Source organism: Myotis brandtii, unplaced genomic scaffold (assembly GCF_000412655.1).
Source record: "Myotis brandtii unplaced genomic scaffold, ASM41265v1 scaffold131, whole genome shotgun sequence".
NCBI classification, from domain to species: Eukaryota; Metazoa; Chordata; class Mammalia; order Chiroptera; family Vespertilionidae; genus Myotis; species Myotis brandtii.
In genome coordinates, this window is record NW_005354632.1 from 2,209,019 (window position 1) to 2,229,895 (window position 20,877).

Here is a 20,877-nt window from a genome sequence, read left to right on the forward strand (position 1 = left end):
GAGGTGCTAACTTCCGCTGCCGCTGGGCTGCCAGAGCGCTGACCTCCCAGAGGGCCGTGCTGTCAGGAGGCAGCCGTCCAGCCCTCTGCCTCCTGGCAGCACATCCTAGCCCAGCCCAGATGGCAGCGCCTTGCTCTTAAGCATGACAGGAAGGCGGGTCAGGAGTCCGGAGGGCTACCCACTCCTGCAAGTTAGTAACTGGTGGCTCCACTCACCCTAGTCTGGCGTCAGTGAGTCTGCATTTTTCCTAACCTTTCTTTCTTGGCAATGTTTTCTTTTGTTCTCCTCTAAGTTCTTCATCTCCCTCGTGAATTGTGGAGCCTAAAACACATGCACTAACTCGAATTTACATTTGCACTTACATGCGTGTGCTCTCTCTCACACATGCATGCACACACACACACATGCAGTTACATCCTCATATGTACACTTCCTCACTACTAGGGGACATCACACTGGCACCAGAATTTGAGCTGAGGAAGCGTGAATGCAGATAGAATAGTGACCCCTCCCCTGTACCCTATCAGAGGATCGGATGGGAGGAAAAGGCCCCAAATCCTGCACTCACACAACATGTAGGAGTAGAACTGGTGATAAGGTGGCCAGAAAGCTTTTCCCTGTCTCTTGCTTCAAGCAGTGTGAGGCTCATGTTACTTATGATCTGGGAGATGAAGCAGGAGAATCTGGTCTCAAAGCGTGTGGTGGTGCAGAACCAGACACGGGCTAAAGCGCCTTAGGCTTCTTCTGCATTCCAGACATTTCTCTCATCTCCCAGGACAGACAGGACAGTCTGATGGAAACCCTGGGATGTGCATCCTGCACACACTTACACACGGATGAACAGACAGCACGTGCGGATCTGACACGGGCCACAGAACACCACACCGTTTGACACAAAAGGAGCTTCATTGGGCTTTATTCAGCAGTCCAGCCAGAAGTGGGGTTCTCCAGAGAGTAACAACAGGGGGGGGGCCCAAACAGAAGCCAGCAGCCCCTGGCGCTTACCTGGCTGAGGTTGAGTGGCTGTGCTGCGCTGGTCCCCCCGCGCTGCGCTCGGTACCCGGTGGGGGTGATACAGCATCCAGAGGACTGCCCACTCACCGAGGCCACGGGCTTGGTCTTAGTGCTCAGGAGACCTAAGAGAGGGCAGGCCTGCGTTAGGTACGAAGAGACATGGCTCAGACATGGGCTGAGCCTCAGATGGCATCGCACAGCGTCATTAGTCCACGTCTGCCTGAGGCTTGCAGGAGTGAAGGTGTCAAGTGTATCTTATTTCCTGATTCCATGGACACCGGAACACACACTCTATTTCCCTTTCCCTCCTGCCTTGCTCCAAAGCTCAGAAAGGGTCCTCACCACGCTCACTGCAGCAGATACTCTCTGACCTTCTGCAGGTGCCAAGTAGGAACTGAAATACAAGCAAAGCCCAGTTCCTACCCCGAGGAGCCTGGCTTTATGTAGAAAGGGACTAAACAAGTGTAGAAAGGACGTGAAGCTGAGTACGATACTGGTGATAGTAGGACAGCTGAATATTCACAGGGTTGAAAGGAAGGCAACGTTGTATCTGTGGGCACTCACTGTCTTCAAATTCTAAGAAACTGCAGGGCAGCTGAGTAAGCAAGTTCACCTTCCAGCACTCTGCGTCCTCCTGCCCCCCCCCCCCCCCCCCCAGGCTGTGTGATATGCCTCCTCTCCAGCCCCAGCACCCCTGTGCATTTCTGGCAGTAGTCTGCATTATTGAGCAGTGATTCAGTGACTGCAGAGCAGCCTACATGCTTGGGACCCAACCGTGACCAGAGGTCCTCATCTTCTCGCTTGGGGCCTGGCGTCGGGAAAGCCTGCCTTGTCGACAATGGACAGTGGTCTACACCTAACGCGATACCCGCGGATTAGAGGCAGTAACGTAATTCATTGTAAAACACTAATGCACACAAGGACGGCACAGAGAGCTATGCTGACACCAGAAATGCACGCTCCCCTTCTTCAGGTGTAAGTTTCCGCTGGAAAACAGCTGCCTAGTCAGGGACTACGTATCCCGGGCCCCCTTGCTCTGGGTGGCCTGTAAGTAGTTTTCACTATTTCTAGGGCTAAAGAGGTTAACAAATGTGTGTGCCTTCCCCAAACACTCTCCTTCTTTCTGAGTGGATGCTGAGGAGGCCAAGCTCTGGTCCTTAACTCACCGCAGGCCTGCCAACCAGAAACACTTGTATGGGAAGTCATGTGAGAAGGAAACCTCAGTGTGTTGAGCCGGGGAACCCTGGGGCTTGGTACTGCAGTGAGCATTACCCAAATCTGAACCAAGAAGCCTACGCCCAGCATCTAACAGCAAAAAAGATGGAGGGATCAGGCTGATGATAAAGCCCACAAAAGGACTGCTGCTATGACATTGGCAGAGAAAAGGACTAAAGTTCATATTGTTTTCCAAAAACACTTTTGCAGTCATTTTTAATATTATCAGTTCCTGTCCACTTCTAGATTGTCAAAATCAAATCACCTATGGCAAAACAACAACAAAAAAACACTGCTAATTCTCCCTGCCACGTAACATATGTCTTGTCAACTTTCTCCCATCAACAGTGAGTGTATTTGTGAGACTACACATTCGTTTTTATATTAATCCAAGCAAAACAAACACAGGAAGAGAAACTGACGGCCAAAATTAACTTCACCACACAAGGAACTAGTTTCTGAATGAAGTAATCTGTAAGGAAATCTATGCACGGTCTCCACCATTGGCACAAGTAAACGATAGCAAAATGTGAAGGATACACGCATCAAAGGAGACCTCAACTCCAGCTGGAGACACTCACCCGAGGCCTGGGTGGCTACAGTGCAGTCACCAAGCTGCGTCTTCAGCGGAGGCACAATGATGGTGCGGGTACCAGCGCCGTCGCCCACGCCTCTGCCCGGCCCCTCCACAAGGGGCCCGCTATTGCCCCGGAGAGCGCTCAAGTTCTCGGTGGAGTACGGGCTGCTCAGGGAAGAGTCCGAGTCGGGAGAGTCATTGACAGTGACGTAGCTGATGACATTGGACCTTGCCTTCAGCCCGGAGCTGAGGAGGAGAAAATACATGAAAATTCAGCCTCCTTCTAGCCATGTTTCTTTGATGGTCTCTGGTCCTCCCATGGTAACGATGATGATGATGACGACAATGACAGTGACAATGGTAATAATAATAGCAGCAGCAAACTTCTGAAGGACTGTTCTTACCCTCTACATACACCTCACTGAATACTCGGAACACTTCTATCAAGTAGCTACTATTATCCTTATTTTGAAGATGAGGACACTGAGGCATAGGAAAAAGAAACTTGACCAAGGGCACACAGTGATCAGACAGGATTCAGACCCAGGACAGAATGGCTCCAGAGTACACGCCTCTAACAACGATTCATGTAGCCTCAGCCATTCCCATCCCCACTTGCCTGAAGCCAACAGTTTACGGCCAAGGGTAGCAGCCACCAAGACAGTGAACCATTCACCCCTCTTACCTATTGGGCTTGTATTTGTTGTCCTCCTCCTCGTCGGTGTCACTGCGGATAGTGATGACACTCACAGGAGGGCTGGGAGTATCCGGAATGATGATTGGCTGATGCTGATCTTGGACAGGGACTAGGGAATTATAGGAAGATGTGGTACGGAGGGGACTGCTCCCAACCAGGGAATAGACTTGAGAAGGCAGAACATCCAGAGAAGACCTGTAGGAAAAGATCGGAAGAAAGACCATTCAGTTCTTGGCCCCCAAAACTGTGTACAATTTTTTTTCCAAAACTCTCTCCAATTTGCTCTTTGATTCCTTTTTACCTAATCATTAAGCCAATACACTTAACTATAAAAGTTCCAATAAAAAATAAACCAGCCACTCTAGCCAGGGTTTCCAGGCACAAGCACACCAAAATACAACATAAATCTTATTTTTATATGCGCTTTACCCCAGGTTAACTTTCCCTCTGTAAAGTGGGCAGAAGAAAACCAAACTGCAGCCTCAAGGCCAGGGTCCCAGGTGGCAGCAGAGAGAAGGGATCAGCACAGCCAGGACCACCTGGTGCGCACGCCCAGAGGAGAGGGTAGCTCCTCCTCGGCCTGGCAGCACTCGCTGCCTCGTTCCAAAGTGTACACACACAACACGCTACGTGCGGGGCCGCATCGCTCCCAAACTGGCCCCGCTGAACTCCCAGCTCCAGTGAGACTTACTTAGAGGAGCCCTGAGCCGACTGCTTGTTCTTCTTTGAAGGCAGGGAACTGGATTGTTGTTGTCTGACGACGTGGGCAACGCCAACATTCAGGGGCTGCGCAGTGGCCAGTGTCACGTGGCTGGTGAGCAAGGACGGCGGCTGCATGACGGTGCTGTACTGGCTGCCATGCGAGTGGGCACTCCTGCATCCACAGGAAGAGATGGAGAGTGAATGCCCCAGACGCTGCAGACCAGGGCCAAAGAGCCCAAAGGAGCTGCATCGGATTGGTCATGTGACACGTGGACCACAAGGCTGTAGGCTTTCCCTGGAGGGTTCCTAATTGCATCAGACTTCCTTTAAATCTGAAGTCCACGATTCCTGACTTAGCACCCATTATTTTCCTGTATAAAGGAGTCTGCTTAAACTCCATCTCCTAGCCTGATATGGGTTCTCCTCTTGAAAGATTTCAAACAGAGATAAAGCTCTCCGTTCCTCCATTTTCTCCCCAGTCTCCCCAAATCACAAGGTGCCCCTGCCCTGGGGGACCTGCCCTTGCACATCTCCCAGAGAGGAACTTGCCTCCAGTCTGCGAGCTGCTGGCCTCCGCCCATGGCCTCTGGGATCACTGCCGTGGGCTGGACGGAGTTGTGCAGAGCTACTCCAGGCAACTGTTGCCAAGTTGAAGGCAGGAGAATCTGTTGGGTTCCTCCGGGCCAAGCCTGCTGCAAGGAAACACACAGAAAGATCCAGACTGGACTCATTCTTGGCTTTCTCTTTGTGTTTTTTTTAGATGAAAGAAAAATTCACTTCTTAAAAGAAGTCACTTGTAGATTATTAACTTGCAGAGATTAAAAAAGAAAGATCAGAGGGGCTCAAGGTTATACGTCTTACGTTTAAGAAAGAGAACATGCTGCTTTCTCTTGGCCACCTCCACAACCTGACCCTGGTTAGAGACACTATTGTATGTACTCTAAAGCAGTGGTTCTCAACCTTCCGAATGCCGCGACCCTTTAATCCAGTTCCTCATGTTGTGGTGACCCCCAACCATAAAATTATTTTCGTTGTTACTTCATAACTGTAATTTTGCTACTGTTATGAATCGTAATGTAAATATCTGATATGCAGGATGTATTTTCAGGGGTCGCGACCCACAGGTTGAGAACCGCTGCTCTAGAGCAAAGGGGTCTGGAAGTTCAGAGGTCAACTGTGGTTCAGTGCTGGAGTACCGTTTGTGCAGAGATTTAAAGAACATCCCAGAAAGTGTTAAGACGGCTCCCTTGAGATTCAAAATAGGAATGTAAATTTTGAGCGCCAATCAGATAAGACATCAGATCCATCAAACCCATAAAACAAAGGGGAGAATTGTTCCTTTTTTGAAAAGGTAGTACTTGGAGAATGGAGCCAGGTGTGGATGACCGAAGGCCAAAATCCTTTGGCAATCGAGCTGGTGCCAGCAAGAGAAAGCTGACTCCATCATTTATAGCCATTTAGTAGAATTTTAAAATAAGGCAGTAAGTAAAGTATTTATGAAACAGATGCAGAGAGCACCATATTTTGTTTTATAGTTACCTAAAACATTGTTTTATGTATCATTTGTGGAAACATATTTCAACATAAAACTAACCACTACAAGAAAATATATCATTTCTAGTTTTTCACAAGCCATGTCACTTGAAATAGACAGCAACGGATATGTTGTCTGTACTTCTTACAGAAATTCTGGCATTTTCTAAAAAAATACCAACAGATTTGAAAGTTTCTTTTTAAAACCTGAAGTCTACAGTACTACCATCACCTACAGTGCTTAGGTACATATGGTTCTATTTCTTGCATTTCAAACTACAAGGCCATCAGACACTGTTTGAAAAATACTTCTGCAAGTAACAGATCCACTTGTTACCAATACTGGTTCCAAACAAGAAGCCTTCAAAGCAGAGAAACTGCAAACATGTCTGCTACCATAAGCAGAATTTAAAACAAAACAAAAAAATAAGAGAAGTACGTTAAGTCACACCATGCGTCTTTCCATAAGCCAACACCTGCACGAGACAAAGCATGTAGTTTAATACAAAGCAAGAAGTAACATTCCAACGAGAGGCAGAAATCTGGCGTTCCAAGCGACGAAACTGTTTTGACAGAAGAAGAACAAAAATAAGCGAAGCTTAGCAAACGGCCAGTGCAAACTTAAGAGAAGCGGAGAGGAGAAATGTCAACTACCTTCCCAACGTAGACCCTACAGGTGAGCAATCCAGTGGCTTGGATCAGTCCAGTTGGAAATATATCTGACTTCCTTGCACTTAGGTGTTATGCTTATGATATAATTAATCTGGAGGCGATAAAGGGCTTTTTAAACTGAAAATCAAACAAATTCCAACAACCAAAGTATGTTTTTGGAAGTGCTTTCACTCAGACGAGTCCTTGAGAAACGAGAACTTGAAAGCCTCTCTGAAGGACTGCAGAAGTATCGGGACTCCTGGTATCAGTTAAGTTTTAAGTGCTTGCCTGCTTTTAAATTTCAAAGTAATAAAATGATGGACGTCCAATAAATAATTCTAACTCTCCCAAACATCACATAAAAAAAACACTCTTAAAGTTACAAATCCTGAAATACTCCTCAAAGTGCTGTTTTTATGTTCTTCCTCTCTCTAAGCCCCCTACTACTACATTCACAGCTGTATTTAATAAGTTTTCCTCAGAATTCTTAGTAACAAATCTTGTATCTGCATAAAATTTTTGATCCATATTTTCACCTTTGTATGAAGACTTCTTTGTAAAATAATTTATCCATAAACCCCTAAAAATGAGTTCACCTTTATTTCAATCAACAAATATGATCTACAGTGATTCTAAGGCAATATCTTTCAATGGAAGATATAAACTGCCACTGATCGTGAGTGGCAAAAAGAGGAAAGTTAATAGCAACAGATGAAGCAATAAATTGAGAGCATCTTAAACATGTCTACAGCACAGAAGTTTTAGAAGCTTAAAACAGCAAATAAAGAAGGATGCTAACTTGCAAGCAGTTCAGATTTTGGCCACCTGGGTGCCTGAGCAGAGCCACACTAACGGCCATTTCTTCCCTCTCAAGGAGCAGAGGTAAAAGATTGGGCAGAAGACAGAGGGTGCTGGGCTCTTCTGAGCTACACCAAGAGCCTTTCCCACACTAGGCTGGCAAAGAGTCAGGGCCTGGCTCCTGACAGAGCCACACGGCACCCCAAAGTCAAACGGCATCTCAGCAAATGGGGAGGAAAACAATGAGACATTAAAGATGCAGCGAGAACACAGCCACAAGATGGCACATGCTTCCATGCCCTCTGCAAAGACCAAGTTGAAAATGTTTTTGAAAAAATGAGAAAACAGAAAAACGAAAAAAATAAAAAAGAAAGAAACCAAAGAAAACAAAAACTCCGTTAGTAACAATCAAGTGAGGGAATTACCAGTACAGCAGCGGTCTGTTCAACCAGCGCCGGCCGGCCGGCTGCGCAGCTCAGAGTAAAGGGCACCGCATACTGCGGTGTGATGGTGGCTACTTGAGGGTGGAGAGTTGCTACCATTAGTGGTGTACAGCTTCCCTGAAACGTAGATTAGGCAGGTGAGTGAAACAAACACGGAGGCAGGTTATCTGGATTCAGCAGGGCTCTCATTCCCCCCAAGTTATTACCAACAATAAGCAGTAATTCATTTCCTATCACCTGGAACGCACGTACCAAACACAACTTTCCCCTTCAACTCTGCACAGCAGGGGCCCACTGGGTCAAAGGTCAATGGCCTAAAGCAAAAAAAGTATAGGCATCCTTCTTGGGCCAGATTCAGAGGGTCAGTTCTACCAAACTCAGTTCAAAAGGCGGGTGTTAAGAAGTCCTGCTCACAAATTAGGGGGCTGGGATTTCAGAATTGCCCATGTGTCGTGGGCCATGAACATTTACACACAGAATGGAAAGTATATATACTATTGTCGCTTGTACGAATACTCTATGATTTTCTTGACCTCTTAGTTGTGAGTTCCGGGGCAGGTATAAAGACTCAAAGCTCTCTACAGGCCAGCGAGGCACAGGGAATAAAGGCATGTGATGCTTGAAGAGGCATCTCATATACCCTGCCTCTCAACTGTGGTGAAATCCTGCAAGAGGGACCAAAGGGGATGCCAGGGAGCAAAAGGGGAGCCTTTCATTTTTAGACTCACAATGTTGTTACACGTGTACTGACCTCTAAAAGCGCCCACATAAGAAATTAACTTCCTCTCACAGAATGAGAGTATATTTACTCAAAAGCTAATTTCTCCAAGTTGGCCATTTGTCCCTGCAAGTCTAAGGCAGATGTTGGCAGAGGTGGGATGAGTACACTGTTCCATTGTTGATGTTTCGCTTCAAGTCCACTGAATCATGGCCAAGAAAGATCTTACACTCAAAGCAAACACCGTTTTCTAGGACAAAATACCCGATTCTCAACAGTGCTTCAGCGACACAGATGCACGCGGCTCTGGCTCTTACCTGCGTGAGCACTCCCGATGGGATCTGCAGTGGCTGAGCCGCTGGCGCCTGGGGGACGATCGGCACAGCGTTATCCATCCTCACAGGGAACCCAGAATGCTTTGTCGTGGCCTGTAGTCCAGCTGCGGAAAACAGCATCACAGTTCAACTGCTTTGCTAGGTCTGGGGCTATTGTTTGCTTACTGGGGGTGCAGGGTGTTTGTTTTTAGCTTTTCTGTTCGAATAATCTGCCACTTAAGTTTTAGCTCTAGACACTTAAGACAAAGTAGTTTCGTGGAAGTCTGGGGTGTTAAGGAAAGGGAGACATGGTCCCTTCAGGTGGGATTAATGAAAAGATGTCTGATACACGGAAGGCTGATTTAAGAGAATTCTGAAATATCTTTTATCCTACAAAACTTAAAGCACAACACCCATCCCATTCTCATTAACAAACAGTATAGGTAGAAACAAAAAAACCTTTCACTTAGTAAATCACATCCACTAGGGGGGAAAAAAACATGTGCTTAAAATGTAATCAATTAAAAAGCATAGACTTAAATAAAATATAATGATAACTTTAGGTTAAATTAGATAAGAAAAATATTATGAAAAGCTCAATAATTTATCAAATAAATTAACCTTTTGTTCAGAGTATTTTAGGGGGACATTTTACTCCACTCCTCAAAACAACCACCTAGTTCACAAATTAGTCCAATATTTTTTCTTTAACCAATGTGTGAATTAAATTATGCCCAAGATAAAAATACTTAAAAGGTAGACCTGTGGGTTTACAGAAACCCTTTTTTCTACTCTTTTAGAAATCTGACAGATTTCTAACAAGGCCCTTTTGTAGCTTGGACAGCTAGGAAAATCAAGAACTTTGAGCTGCCTTTAAAACCATGTCTCACTTATCTTTCTATTCATTATGCTCTGGCACAAATGCTGAATAAATGTTTCCTACAAACAGGAGTATCTCATTCTGGGGAAAAGAGGGGCTCAAGATGGTCTCCCTTTGCCGAGTTGAGAGAGAGCCATCACAGCTTTCTTTTAAACCTACCCTTTCAAAACCATCAGTGGAGGGAACTTACGTTTCTGTTAGGCCTCTAGCGCATTCATGCCTTCAGATTTGTTAAGTAAGAATGCAAACACTTTAATTAGATGCTCCATCAGTGGTATTTTTTAAGCTATCACCAATTAATTTTTCTCAATATTACTATGGAGGTAGCCAATGAGCATAACTCTAATACTGCTGCTTACAGCAAGTTGTCGTTGGATTTCATTTCAGTAATTTCCAACTAATTTAGTAACAAACTGTCATAGAGAGAAACAAAAACACAACATGCAACGTAAGAGGGACTAGCAAAAATCGTAATTAAAACACTCTAGTAACTTTTTTAAAGGACACACGCCTAATGACAAAACAATGTTATTGTAATAGCCTCCTACAAATTAGTAGACAGTAAGGAGGCAAAACTCAGGAAGAAATGGTCACTACAGAAGATCATCTATGTGTCCCAGGATGATGAAGCAAAAGGGGACAAAAACTGCAGAATAAAGTTTCTACTGAGCAAAATGTGCATCTATTTTGGTCCACTAGAGTAGTATAGAAAGTAGTATTTATAGTACTGACCTACAACTGTGACTCTAGGTATTGCAATCGTATCTTAGGCTAAGCCACAGCAGTCAAGCTAGTTTCAGGAAACCCCAAATGGAAACCAAGAAGTTAATAAAAGGCAATACTTTTGGAAGGTTCTTCCCTGAACTAAGAAAGATTAAAACTTTATTTTGTGTTTTATTTTTGTGGAACACAGCCCTTTAAATAAAAAACCATGGAAGTCTGGAAAGAAGAGTAGAACTATCTAATCCTGAGGGTCCATTTCTCCTCTGAGTATAAGCATCTTGCAAAAGAGCAGATGGTGAAGGAAAAGTAGACAGCCTGGAATAAACAGAACTGCCCCTCAGAAACCAGCACATGGCTGTGGCTGGCAAATCAATGGACGTCTCTCTACAGCTATTTGAGTTTAAATACTGAGAGGTTGTATAGAATAATACCGTAAAACACAAAAGCTATGAACCCACCGCCTGGGTTCAAACTGTGGTTCTACCACTGACTAGTTAGAAAAAATTGGGCAGCTGAGGGAATCATGATCAACTTTCTCATCTATAAATTGGGCATAATGTTACCCACCTCCTAGGGTTGTTGGTGAGAATGAATTAGCACATGGAAAAGCATTCAGAATACTAACTGGCATGTAGTAATACATTTCAGCTTTCATCATCACCATTACCTTAATTTAAAAACTCCCTTTCATTTGGAAATTTTAAAATGTGCTCTACCTACTCGGGTGATTTAGACTTCCCAAATGGGGAAAATTTCTCCAGAGCTTATACTTTCTTAATTAAATCAAGAGTTGGTTATACTGCTTTAGCCCTGTACCTCTTCAGTTGACATTTTGTTTTGTTAAAGGAACGAAAAAGGTCGAGTACCTCATCTCTTAACTATTATATGAGAAGAAGCAAAAAAGCTGGGAGTCCCACATTGGAAAGTTGTTCCAATGAAACTCAACCTGGAAAAGGTGAGGGGGCGGGGAGTGGCTATTTGCTAAATTCAGTAGCGGAACCACTCAGCATATAACAACCCAAAGGACAGAATGTACTATTGCGAAGCACGCGCAGGGAACAATTGGGTAAGTGAGGCTAAATTTGCATTTACGGGTTTTGAATCTGCTCCTCCGCTTTCCCTGGGGTTTCTCCCCAGTTTACATCACTATCGCTCTCCTCTCCTCCCGGGAATCTCTCAGTCTCCCCTAGCCCCTCTTTTCCTTCTGCTTGCTCCGACTCTGTCAGAAACCAAACAAACAAAAAAGTCACGGTCAATAAGTAACTGAAGTAAAAAGATAAAAGTGCTACCTGCTCCTATGGAAAGTGCTATGAGAAGCCTGAACCCTGGCTTATTCCCACAGGGTACTGACATTGACTTTCTAATGGGAAAGTCACTGTGTGTCGTCAGGAAACATCCTTAAAAAACCCTAACCTTTTGGTCCTGGCCGGTTTGGCTAAGTGGTTAGAGCATCAGCCCGTGGAATGAAGGGTCCTAGGTTCGATTTCTGGTCAAGGGCACGTGCCTCAGTTGCAGGCTCATCCCCAGCCCCAGTCAGGGCAGGTGTGGGAGGCAACCAATCTATGTGTCTCTCTCACATCGATGTTTCTCTCTCTCCCCCTCCTTCCTCCCCTCCACTCTCTCTAAAAAAAAAAAAAAAAACCAATGGAAAAAAATATCCTCAGGTGAGGCTAAAAAATATTTTTTTAAATTTTACCTTTTAAATAGTTCGCTAGGTCAATAAGCACACATTTCCCATATTTCAGAAAAAAGGAACTGAACAGACTGAACAACAAGGAGAAAATGAGAAAAGATGGGAATGTGAAAATTACAATCTTATTTCAACACCTAGGGATTAGAGTCTTCAGCTATTCTGTTCCTCTGTTGAAGGAGTTTGTAGGAACAATAGGATTCATGAGCTGAAGCAGATAATCTTAATGCCTTCCCCATACAAGCACCTCAGCTTGGAGAATTTTCCAATGCAATAAATGAACATCTTTATTTCTAAATGTAACTTAAGAGGTTTCCATATTCTTAAACATAATTTTTACACTTTATAATGAAATTACCTCCTATTTTATATGGAATGATAGAGGAAATAAGATTCAATATATAGCAACTGTGTTTACAACAAATTTTTTCAAGATTATATATTCTGCATTATTGAGATACAGGCTTGTAACAAGATATATGACATTGATATTAGGCCTCGGGCAAGAAAACTGAAATCAGGCAATTCAAATAAGGAAACACTAAGTGGACTCCTGTCATGTGTCAGATAGTACCCAATTAGATAAAAATAAAAAAGGGTAAATCCACTTTGTTAACTTTCGTTATCTTCATAACCGGAGATCGTTAAAACTTGTCAAAGACCAAAACTAAGAGGGATCTGCCCAAAGCAGGTAAGTCTGACATAAGACCATATGAACAGGCGTTCCCCACTTACTTTGAAAAGCAGGTGGACATACTATAAAGGTTTGTTGGAATGGATCTGTCTGCGTGCAAATCTGGGTGGTTCCAGGCTGCAAGGAAACGCCCTGCTGGGCCACTCCAGGCACTGGTGCTGCAGACGAGGGGTACAGAGCCGACTGGTAGTTCAGCAGTGAGACATCTGAGTTAGCCAGAGACAGAGTAGCAGCTGCTGCAGTCGAGCTGGAAGCTAAAACACTGGCCTAGAAACAAAAGGATTAGAGTTGTACACTGGTACAGAGAGCACAATATTTTTATACACAGGGAATCGATCCAGAAAAACTTCAAGTGTTAAAATGTAATGCTGTCTTCGAAAGAAATCTCTGCTTAAGAAATTTTTCCAGTCTCTATATTTCAGACATGTTATAAGGTTGAATAAGAACACAAAGAATAAAAAATGGGCTCTGGCCCTAACCGGTTTGGCTCAGTGGATAGAGCATCGGCCTGCGGACTCAAGGGTCCCAGGTTCGATTCCGGTCAAGGGCATGTACCTTGGTTGCGGGCACATCCCCAGTGGGGAGTGTGCAGGAGGCAGCTGATCGATGTTTCTCTCTCATCGATGTTTCTAACTCTCTATCCCTCTCCCTTCCTCTCTGTAAAAAATCAATAAAATATATTTTAAAAAAATGGGCTCTGGCCTGGTGGTTCAGTTGATTGGAGCATCGTCCTATGCACCAAAAGGTTTTGGGTTTGACTCGCCATCGGGGCACATACCTAGGTTCTGGGTTTGATCCCTGGTAGGGGTGTGTATGGGAGGCAACTGATCGATGTCTCTTTCTCCCCCCCCCCTTCCTCTCTCTCTAAAATCAATAAAAATATACTCCCATGAGGATTAAAAAAAAAAAAATGGTCCTGTACTGGTTGCGGTTATATAAACCCCTCTCTTCTTTCTATGCAAAAAGTTGCTGGATTCCACCAAATCTCATTTAAAAACAGACCTAGCTGAGAAAGCAGGAAGCTTACATGCAAAACCACTCTTAAAGTTAATTATTGGAGGGACCCAACTGAACTCATAGAAGCAGACAGTAGATTGGTGGTTGCTAGGGTAGAGCAGGGACAGGAAGGGGAGAGTGGGTGATGGTCAAAGGGTACAATCTTCCACTGAATAGATGAGTAAGTTCTGGGACTCCAGTTCAGCATATAAAAAGTTATTGGAAACACCCTTCAATACGTGTAACGAGACATATAAAATCCTTCTAACAGTCATTTGGCTGGTCAGTACAACTCACAGCAGTAAGGAGTACAATAGCCAGGCTGCATTTATTTGATGATGCTAAGTCTGAGGGCACAGATAAGGTCTTTATATTTAACTTCTGTCAGCACATGGCTGGTAGGTATTATCAGTCTACCCTGTCTAGCATCACTTCTGCCAAATAGAAAATTCTTAAGAAGCAATAAGACCACCAAAGCCAAGACTGATTTCTTTACTTCGACCTGTATTCTTACCAGTTTCTATCCCACTTAAGTTTGAGTTTCCAAAATCATTTACCTGATTGTGCACTGTATTAAGCTGGTTGCTGAAGCTCATGGTTAGGTTTGTGCTTGTATTTGGGGCAACATGCGTCGTGAAGGGACTCTTGATCTGACTCACTGTATCATACATGTGAACCCTCCGCTTGCAGATCTCCATGTTCTGAAAACAAGACTTAACACTAAAAAAAGAGATGAAAGGTTCATTGAAATGAATGCTGAGATTTAAACAGATCAAAATAACTCAAGATGAATATGGATCAACGTTCCCGCTCCCCCCAAGTATTTTCAGATCAAATGAATAAGAGTTTTTATAACCATAGGGAAACATACATATCTGATTTTTAATTGCATAATTTTTCAGTGAGGAAGAAAAGCTTCAGTGAGCCAAATACGTAAGCTCCAAAGCTGCTGCTCACGTGATATTTCCATTTACCTATTAAATGGTAACACAACAGATGAGCAGATCATGGTAAAATGCCCCAAACCATATCATACTCACTGATTGCTATGTGGAAAATCCAGAAGGTGAGTCATTGTTACAAATTGATGGTTAAGAGTTTTCAGAGGAGTAATTCTCTTATCTGCATCGATTGTTAGCATTTTTTTTAACAGGTCAATGTATTCTCTGCGATCCGCCTTCTCTGCCAACATGTCTGTTCCTTCTAAGTCTGTGGACATATTCACCTTCCCAGGAAAATTAAGAAATATTATGCTTTGTTACTTAATCTTTAATGCTGCCACCAATTATCTGCTTTCTCTCCAAACCATATACAGTATTCAAAAAATTTTGAGGAAATTATTTTTATTAGACTAATCACTTTCACAGGTGGAAGCTCTTCTTATTCTAAATAAAACCTTCAATTCGGTAGAGTATGTTAGTAGAATAAAGCTAACTAATTTTCTGTTCATTCAAAATCTGAATCAAACAAGTTAAGCAAAAATGACTAGTATTACTTAAATATAAGTTTCTATTGTTAAAAAGATTAAATGACATAAGTATAAAGTGTTTAACTAGAGTTTGGGACATAATAAGTAGCTCTTAATAAGTATAGGGTGTCCCCCAAAAAATGTATACAGACTTTAACAGCTGACAGCTCACTTGATGTTTTTTTCTTTTCAGATTTAACCCATTGGAATTATTAATTATTCAAAGTGTGTATACATTTCTTGGGGGACATCCTGTATTTATTTAGTAGAGAATATGAACAAGAAAAAAACTTTCACAAACAATGTATCAAAATACTGACAATGCCCTGGCTGGTGTCACTCAGTCGTTTGGGCATTGTCCATTCACCGAAAGGTTGCCGGTTTGATTCCCAGTCAGGGCACATGCCTGGGTTTTGGGCTCGATCCCTGGTGGGGGGGTTGGGAGGGGTGTGCAGGAGGCAGCTGATCGATGTTTCACTCTCACATCGATGTTTCTCTTTCTCTCTCTCTCTAAAAATCAATAAAATATCTTTAAAAAAATGCTGACATGTAGTAAAACCAGTTTAACAAAACCAAGGAAGAAATATATAAAAGCATCCTTTGTTAGGATTCAAATGTTATTTATTACATGGCAAAATATCAATGCATTTTTTTTTCTGCGAAAAATAAAGACATATACTGGAAGATAACAGATTGATTCAGCCTTTAATATAACCAACAGAAGTATATCTCTGAACAGATACATAAATGTCTGGCTTTCTGAAAGATACTATACTCACCTGAGCCATGTCATCTAAACAATTGAAAATGTACTTTCGAGCTTCTTTTGATTTGATTCCAGTTTCCAATTCATGTTCTTCAGGTGTCTATAAAATACAGATTTTTTTAAAAATTCCATCCTTATATTATTTCCACATTTTATTCTATTAAAAGCCAGAATACAAAGAAACAAGTGTCGTCACCTTGCCAACCAGAGATGACAACCATGAAAGTAATTTGCAACTAGAAAATCTCCCAGTGCAGAGATGTGGCCTTGATATGAAGCCACCTTTTCCACAAAGTAAATGTGCAAGCAACGATGTAGCCCAGTTCCTGAAGAATGTCAGATAAGATGGGGCATTACCACTTTTCTCTTACAGCTACCTTCACACGAGATGCTATTTCAAATGCTAACTATTCAAAGACCCAGGTAGAGAGTCACTGGGTTAATCAAATTATTCAGGAATCTCTCAAGTTAAAGGAACAGGCTCTGATGTAAAAAGCAGGTATTTGTTTAAAGAAAATATAGAAGGGCAGTTAGGAAATTATGTTGTTTTGTCATATTTATTGAGAATCCTCTAAAAAAAGTCATTATTAATTACTCTAGTTTTATAAGACTTAATGGTGAGTACATACTCTCCCTTTCTCAGCTGCTGGTTCAAATAGTCAAAATAACCCCGCCAACGGAACTAGCATTTAAAGTTTTGTTTTTTAATTAAGGGAAGGGGACAATAAAATTTTTCAAAGTATTCCCTCCTGCAACGTATATTCACCCCTTTTTCCTCCTCCACCTCAAGAATAAACTTTGATAACCAACCAGAAAAAAGTGATGTAACCTTAAAAATTAAAGTAAAAATAAACTTTGAATTTGAAGTTAAGAGTGAGAAGTACAGGTATGGGTAGTATAGCCGGGGAGACTGACCTTAAGCCTCCACAGTGGGTACCCCAAATTAGGATCTCTGTTGAAAAACCTGGTCGTTTTGGTCCCGGCACTGAGAAGATATTCAGCTGGCAGACCTTGTGTTTGTGAAATGTAACGAATCTGAAACATCAAAACCATCAAAACATTGATTTGGGATAAAAAGGAAAATTTTAAAGAACTTTTACACTAAAACATTATTAGCCCTAGGCAAAAAAGAAAGCTATCGAAAAGAAATTAACTTGTTGATAAAGAAAAATGAAATCTATTTATAAAGACAAATATATAAGCTAACGCACTCAGAAGTAATTCCCAAACATGTATTCAGAAACTTCCTTGTTACTATATCTGTGATTTACAAGGAAACCTGTTTCAAAAATTTTGTGTGCAATCTCTTGCTTTTTTGTAAAGTTCTGATACAAAGTTCAGAAAACTTTAGGAAATATTTTTTAGGACAGAACAGAATGGTTTTCAAGAAATTATACTTCATGGATTACCAAGGATTTTTTGTTTTTGTTTTTTGATACACTATCAAATTAAACTGATTAGGGAAAATTTCTATAAACCTCTTTCTTCCTTGGCTACTCTAGCTCCTGGTCAACTGCCCCTGACTCTAACTTGTCATAGAGCTTATTTCTTATACCATAAACTCAAGCACTTAATTTAGTTTCTCTGTAAGTACTGTGTTCATACATTCAACATTTTTTGAACACCTACTGCGGACTAGGCCAGCAATTCTCAAATGTGATCTGGGGACTCCCATAGAGTCTGACCCCAAGACCCTTTCGGGGGAGGGGGGCTGTGAAGTAAAAAATTATTTTCATAATAATACTAAGAAGTTATTTGCCTTTTCATTCTCTTCTCATGGGTGTACAGTAGAAATTTCCAGAGGTGATGGGTGATGATGTCATTGCTCTGATGGCTAATGAAATGTGTACTTGTATATGTTTATTTTATGAATTTCCCAACTTAACTGTTCACACTTCTGGTTGTTTCTCCCAATCCAGGAAAGCGATAGAAGAGGCAATTTGCTTCTCTCCCTACTACTAAGAGCAATACAAGAGGCAATTATTTTTATTTTTATTTTTATTTTTTTAGAAATTTTGTATTCAGGAACTCTTTCTTTTTAAAAAAATATATTTCTTTATTGATTTCAGAAAGGAAGGGAGATGGAGAGAGAAATAGAAACATCAATGATGAGAGAGAATCATTGATCGGCTGCCTCCTGCATGCCCCCTACTGGGGATCGAGCCCGGCAACCGGGGGCACGTGCCCTTGGCCAGAATAGAGCCTGGGACCCTTCAGTCTGCAGGCCGACGCTCTATCCACTGAGCCAAACTGGCTAGGGCGAGAGGCAATTCTTTTCACTACCCCATCTTCATATATGAATGACTATACTTAAGATAAAATTAGAGAAAAACTTGTAAGCAAGGAAATAAATCTTACTTCCTATCTATCCTCCCCCCCCCCCCCCCCATTCAGTTTTAAATACTAATTCAGTATGTGCTATATAAATAGAACTCTTTAGGGTCCTCACCAATTTTTAAGAGTATAAAGCACAGGTAAGCCAACTATGACCTACAGGCAAAATCTGGTATGCTTATCTATCCTGAGACAATCTTAGCAGGAAATTACCCCAAACTGTGAAAACCAAAACATAGCATTAGCAAAATAGAAAACTTTTTAAATGTGAATAAAAAAGTTTAAATAGAAACTTATTTTGCATGTAAGAGGTAAAGTATTTTTTTAAAAACAGAGTAAAATCTGTACAATGAAATACTATGCAGACATTTAAAATGATAGGGTAGACCCATATTTGTTAACATGTATAGTTTGCAATATACTAAATAGAAAAAGCAGATTACAAATTAAATATAATCTCTTTTTCTTTTAAATTACTACATTTCACTGGTTCTAAGAGACATATTTTTTCCCATGCACATCTTTGAAATCAGGATATGTCTTAGCGCTGATACTGTCATGGTTTAATTGGCAGCATTTTTTCTCAGGGGTACAGAAAAATGGTGCATCTTTTAATCAGTGGTGTTGTAGATTTGATGAAATACTATATATATCTTCCTCTATGTCCATAAATTTTTACTTGGAACATAACTATATATAGCATATATTCATTCATACTTCCAATAAGTATTTATTGCGCCTGGCAATGGTGATTTTAAAAATAGATATGGTTCCTGCTCTCATAGACCTTGCAGTCTAGTGAGGAAGACAGACGGTGAATGCATAATTCAAATCAGAATAAGTAGGCTTCCATAAAAATACTTAAAAAAGGAACCTGACCTAGACTGGGGACTGCTGAGGAAAGCTCCTTGAGGAAGTGACACTCGAGCTGATAAATGACTAGACTTTGACCGGATGAAATGGATGGCTGGTGGGAAAGCTTCAGACTGAGAACAGTATGTGCAAGGGCCTGTGTGGAAGGAAGCAGTGCTGAAATGATGCCAAGAGGACTAAAGTATGAAAATCAAGAAGAAACAGCATAAGATCAATCGAGAGAGAAAGACCGGAAGGGCCAGGACAACCCAGGCAGGGGCTCAGAGGTCATATTAAGGACTTAGCCCTTTATTCTAAAAGTGATGGGAGGCCACTGAAGAGCCGGGGAGTGGAATGATCAAATTTGTGTTTTGAAAGAAATCTCTCTGGAAAATAGACTGAAGGGAGGCCGGAATAAATAACAGGAGATGGCCTGGTAGCCCAGGTACATGAGTAAGACAGCCTGGACTAGAGAGTAGCAGTGGAGAAAAGAAGTATATTCAAGAGGCATGAGGGCATAAATGGTCAGAAGACCCACTCGTGCGTGCACACACACATAGCAAACTACATTTTTTCTCTTTACAGAATTTATCTTAATTGTAGTATATAATTATTGGTATGCTTATTTACTTCATGTCTGTTTCCCATACCAAACTATAGCTTCCAGGCAAGGACTATGTATTATTCAGCATGGCATCCCCAGTGCTCGGAGTACCTGACACAAAGTTGGTACTCAATAAACACATGATGAAAATTAACACATTTTATACATATATTTAAAAAAGGCAAAATATAACCAAAACTTAAAAAGGTTACCTCTGAGGGGTAGAACTATTGGAGGTTCAAATTTTTGTCTCTTGGCTTACTGTATCTTTTTTATTTTTCTACAGTGATGCACTTATGGAATTAAAACATTTAAAAATTTTAATATTATCCAGATACTACTTTTCACATAGCTTAAGATAAAGCAACAACAAAAGCTCCCTATCTATGTAAACAGAAAGTATTTGTCATTTGTTATTTTAAACAATTCTAATGTTTCCAACAAATTCAAAGCCACTAATATCTAGAGACTACACATTTGACTAAAACACTTGTACACCAAAGCTCACAGCACCATTATTCACAAAGGCCAAAATACACACACACACACACACACACACACACACACACACACACACAATGGAATATTATTCAGCCATAAAAAGAAATGAAGTTCTGATATATGCTACAGCATGGATAAAAACCATTATGCTAAGTAAAAGAAGCCTGTCACAAAAGACCATATTTTGTGATGAATATGATATACTAGAATAAGCATAACTAGAGACAGAAGTAGATTAGTGGTTAATATAGGGGAACTCACTTCAGAGATGTAATATGGCTCTCACAGCAAAGGCATCTGGGAAATGTTGAACTCTCTACAACCTCAGGCTTGGCTATCCAGAAAGCCAGAATGCCACCCCGAGGTAAATGCCAAGCCCCAGGAGAGAGGTTAATGAATGTATAGAGTGTAATAACTGCCTGATGTGATCTTCTAACTTAGGGATGTATTGTTCTCTCGGTGGTCTATGTGACTACCCACCATATTGTTTTGTTATTAGTTAACCTCCTTTGAAAAGGTCCCTGTCCTGGAGGTGGTATGGTTTCTTCCTGGCCCGTCACCACTGGGAGCAGCTGCTTTGCCTGTGTCCGTAAGTTTTTCCTGCTAATACAGTTCTTAGGCATCTGGACAAGGCTACATGTCATTTCTTCAGATCAACTGCCAAATCTAAAACTGATGAGCCTAAGTTTTTGGAGTTCTTCACCAAC

At 41.8% G+C, this 20,877-nt stretch overlaps 1 protein-coding gene across 12 annotated transcripts in view; it reads right to left on the minus strand.

Annotated features, from left to right (window-relative positions):
• HIPK1 (homeodomain interacting protein kinase 1) overlaps positions 1-20,877 on the minus strand; it is a 50,979-nt gene that overhangs the window by 4,697 nt on the left and 25,405 nt on the right. For 10 of the 12 annotated variants that reach the window (XM_005859975.2, XM_014534559.1, XM_005859977.2 and 7 more), the window contains exons 4-15: positions 16,795-16,914; positions 15,893-15,979; positions 14,686-14,870; positions 14,203-14,365; positions 12,691-12,916; positions 8,666-8,787; positions 7,613-7,747; positions 4,755-4,897; positions 4,195-4,377; positions 3,492-3,698; positions 2,811-3,052; positions 1,006-1,136 (exon numbers count right to left, since the gene is read on the minus strand). In XM_005859975.2, coding sequence (XP_005860037.1) covers positions 1,006-1,136; positions 2,811-3,052; positions 3,492-3,698; positions 4,195-4,377; positions 4,755-4,897; positions 7,613-7,747; positions 8,666-8,787; positions 12,691-12,916; positions 14,203-14,365; positions 14,686-14,870; positions 15,893-15,979; positions 16,795-16,914 — 1,944 coding nt within the window. Of the gene's footprint in view, positions 1-201; positions 322-1,005; positions 1,137-2,810; positions 3,053-3,491; positions 3,699-4,194; positions 4,378-4,754; positions 4,898-7,612; positions 7,748-8,665; positions 8,788-12,690; positions 12,917-14,202; positions 14,366-14,685; positions 14,871-15,892; positions 15,980-16,794; positions 16,915-20,877 lie in introns of those variants that run through there. The other 2 variants (XM_014534563.1, XM_014534556.1) reach the window with 2 other exon arrangements.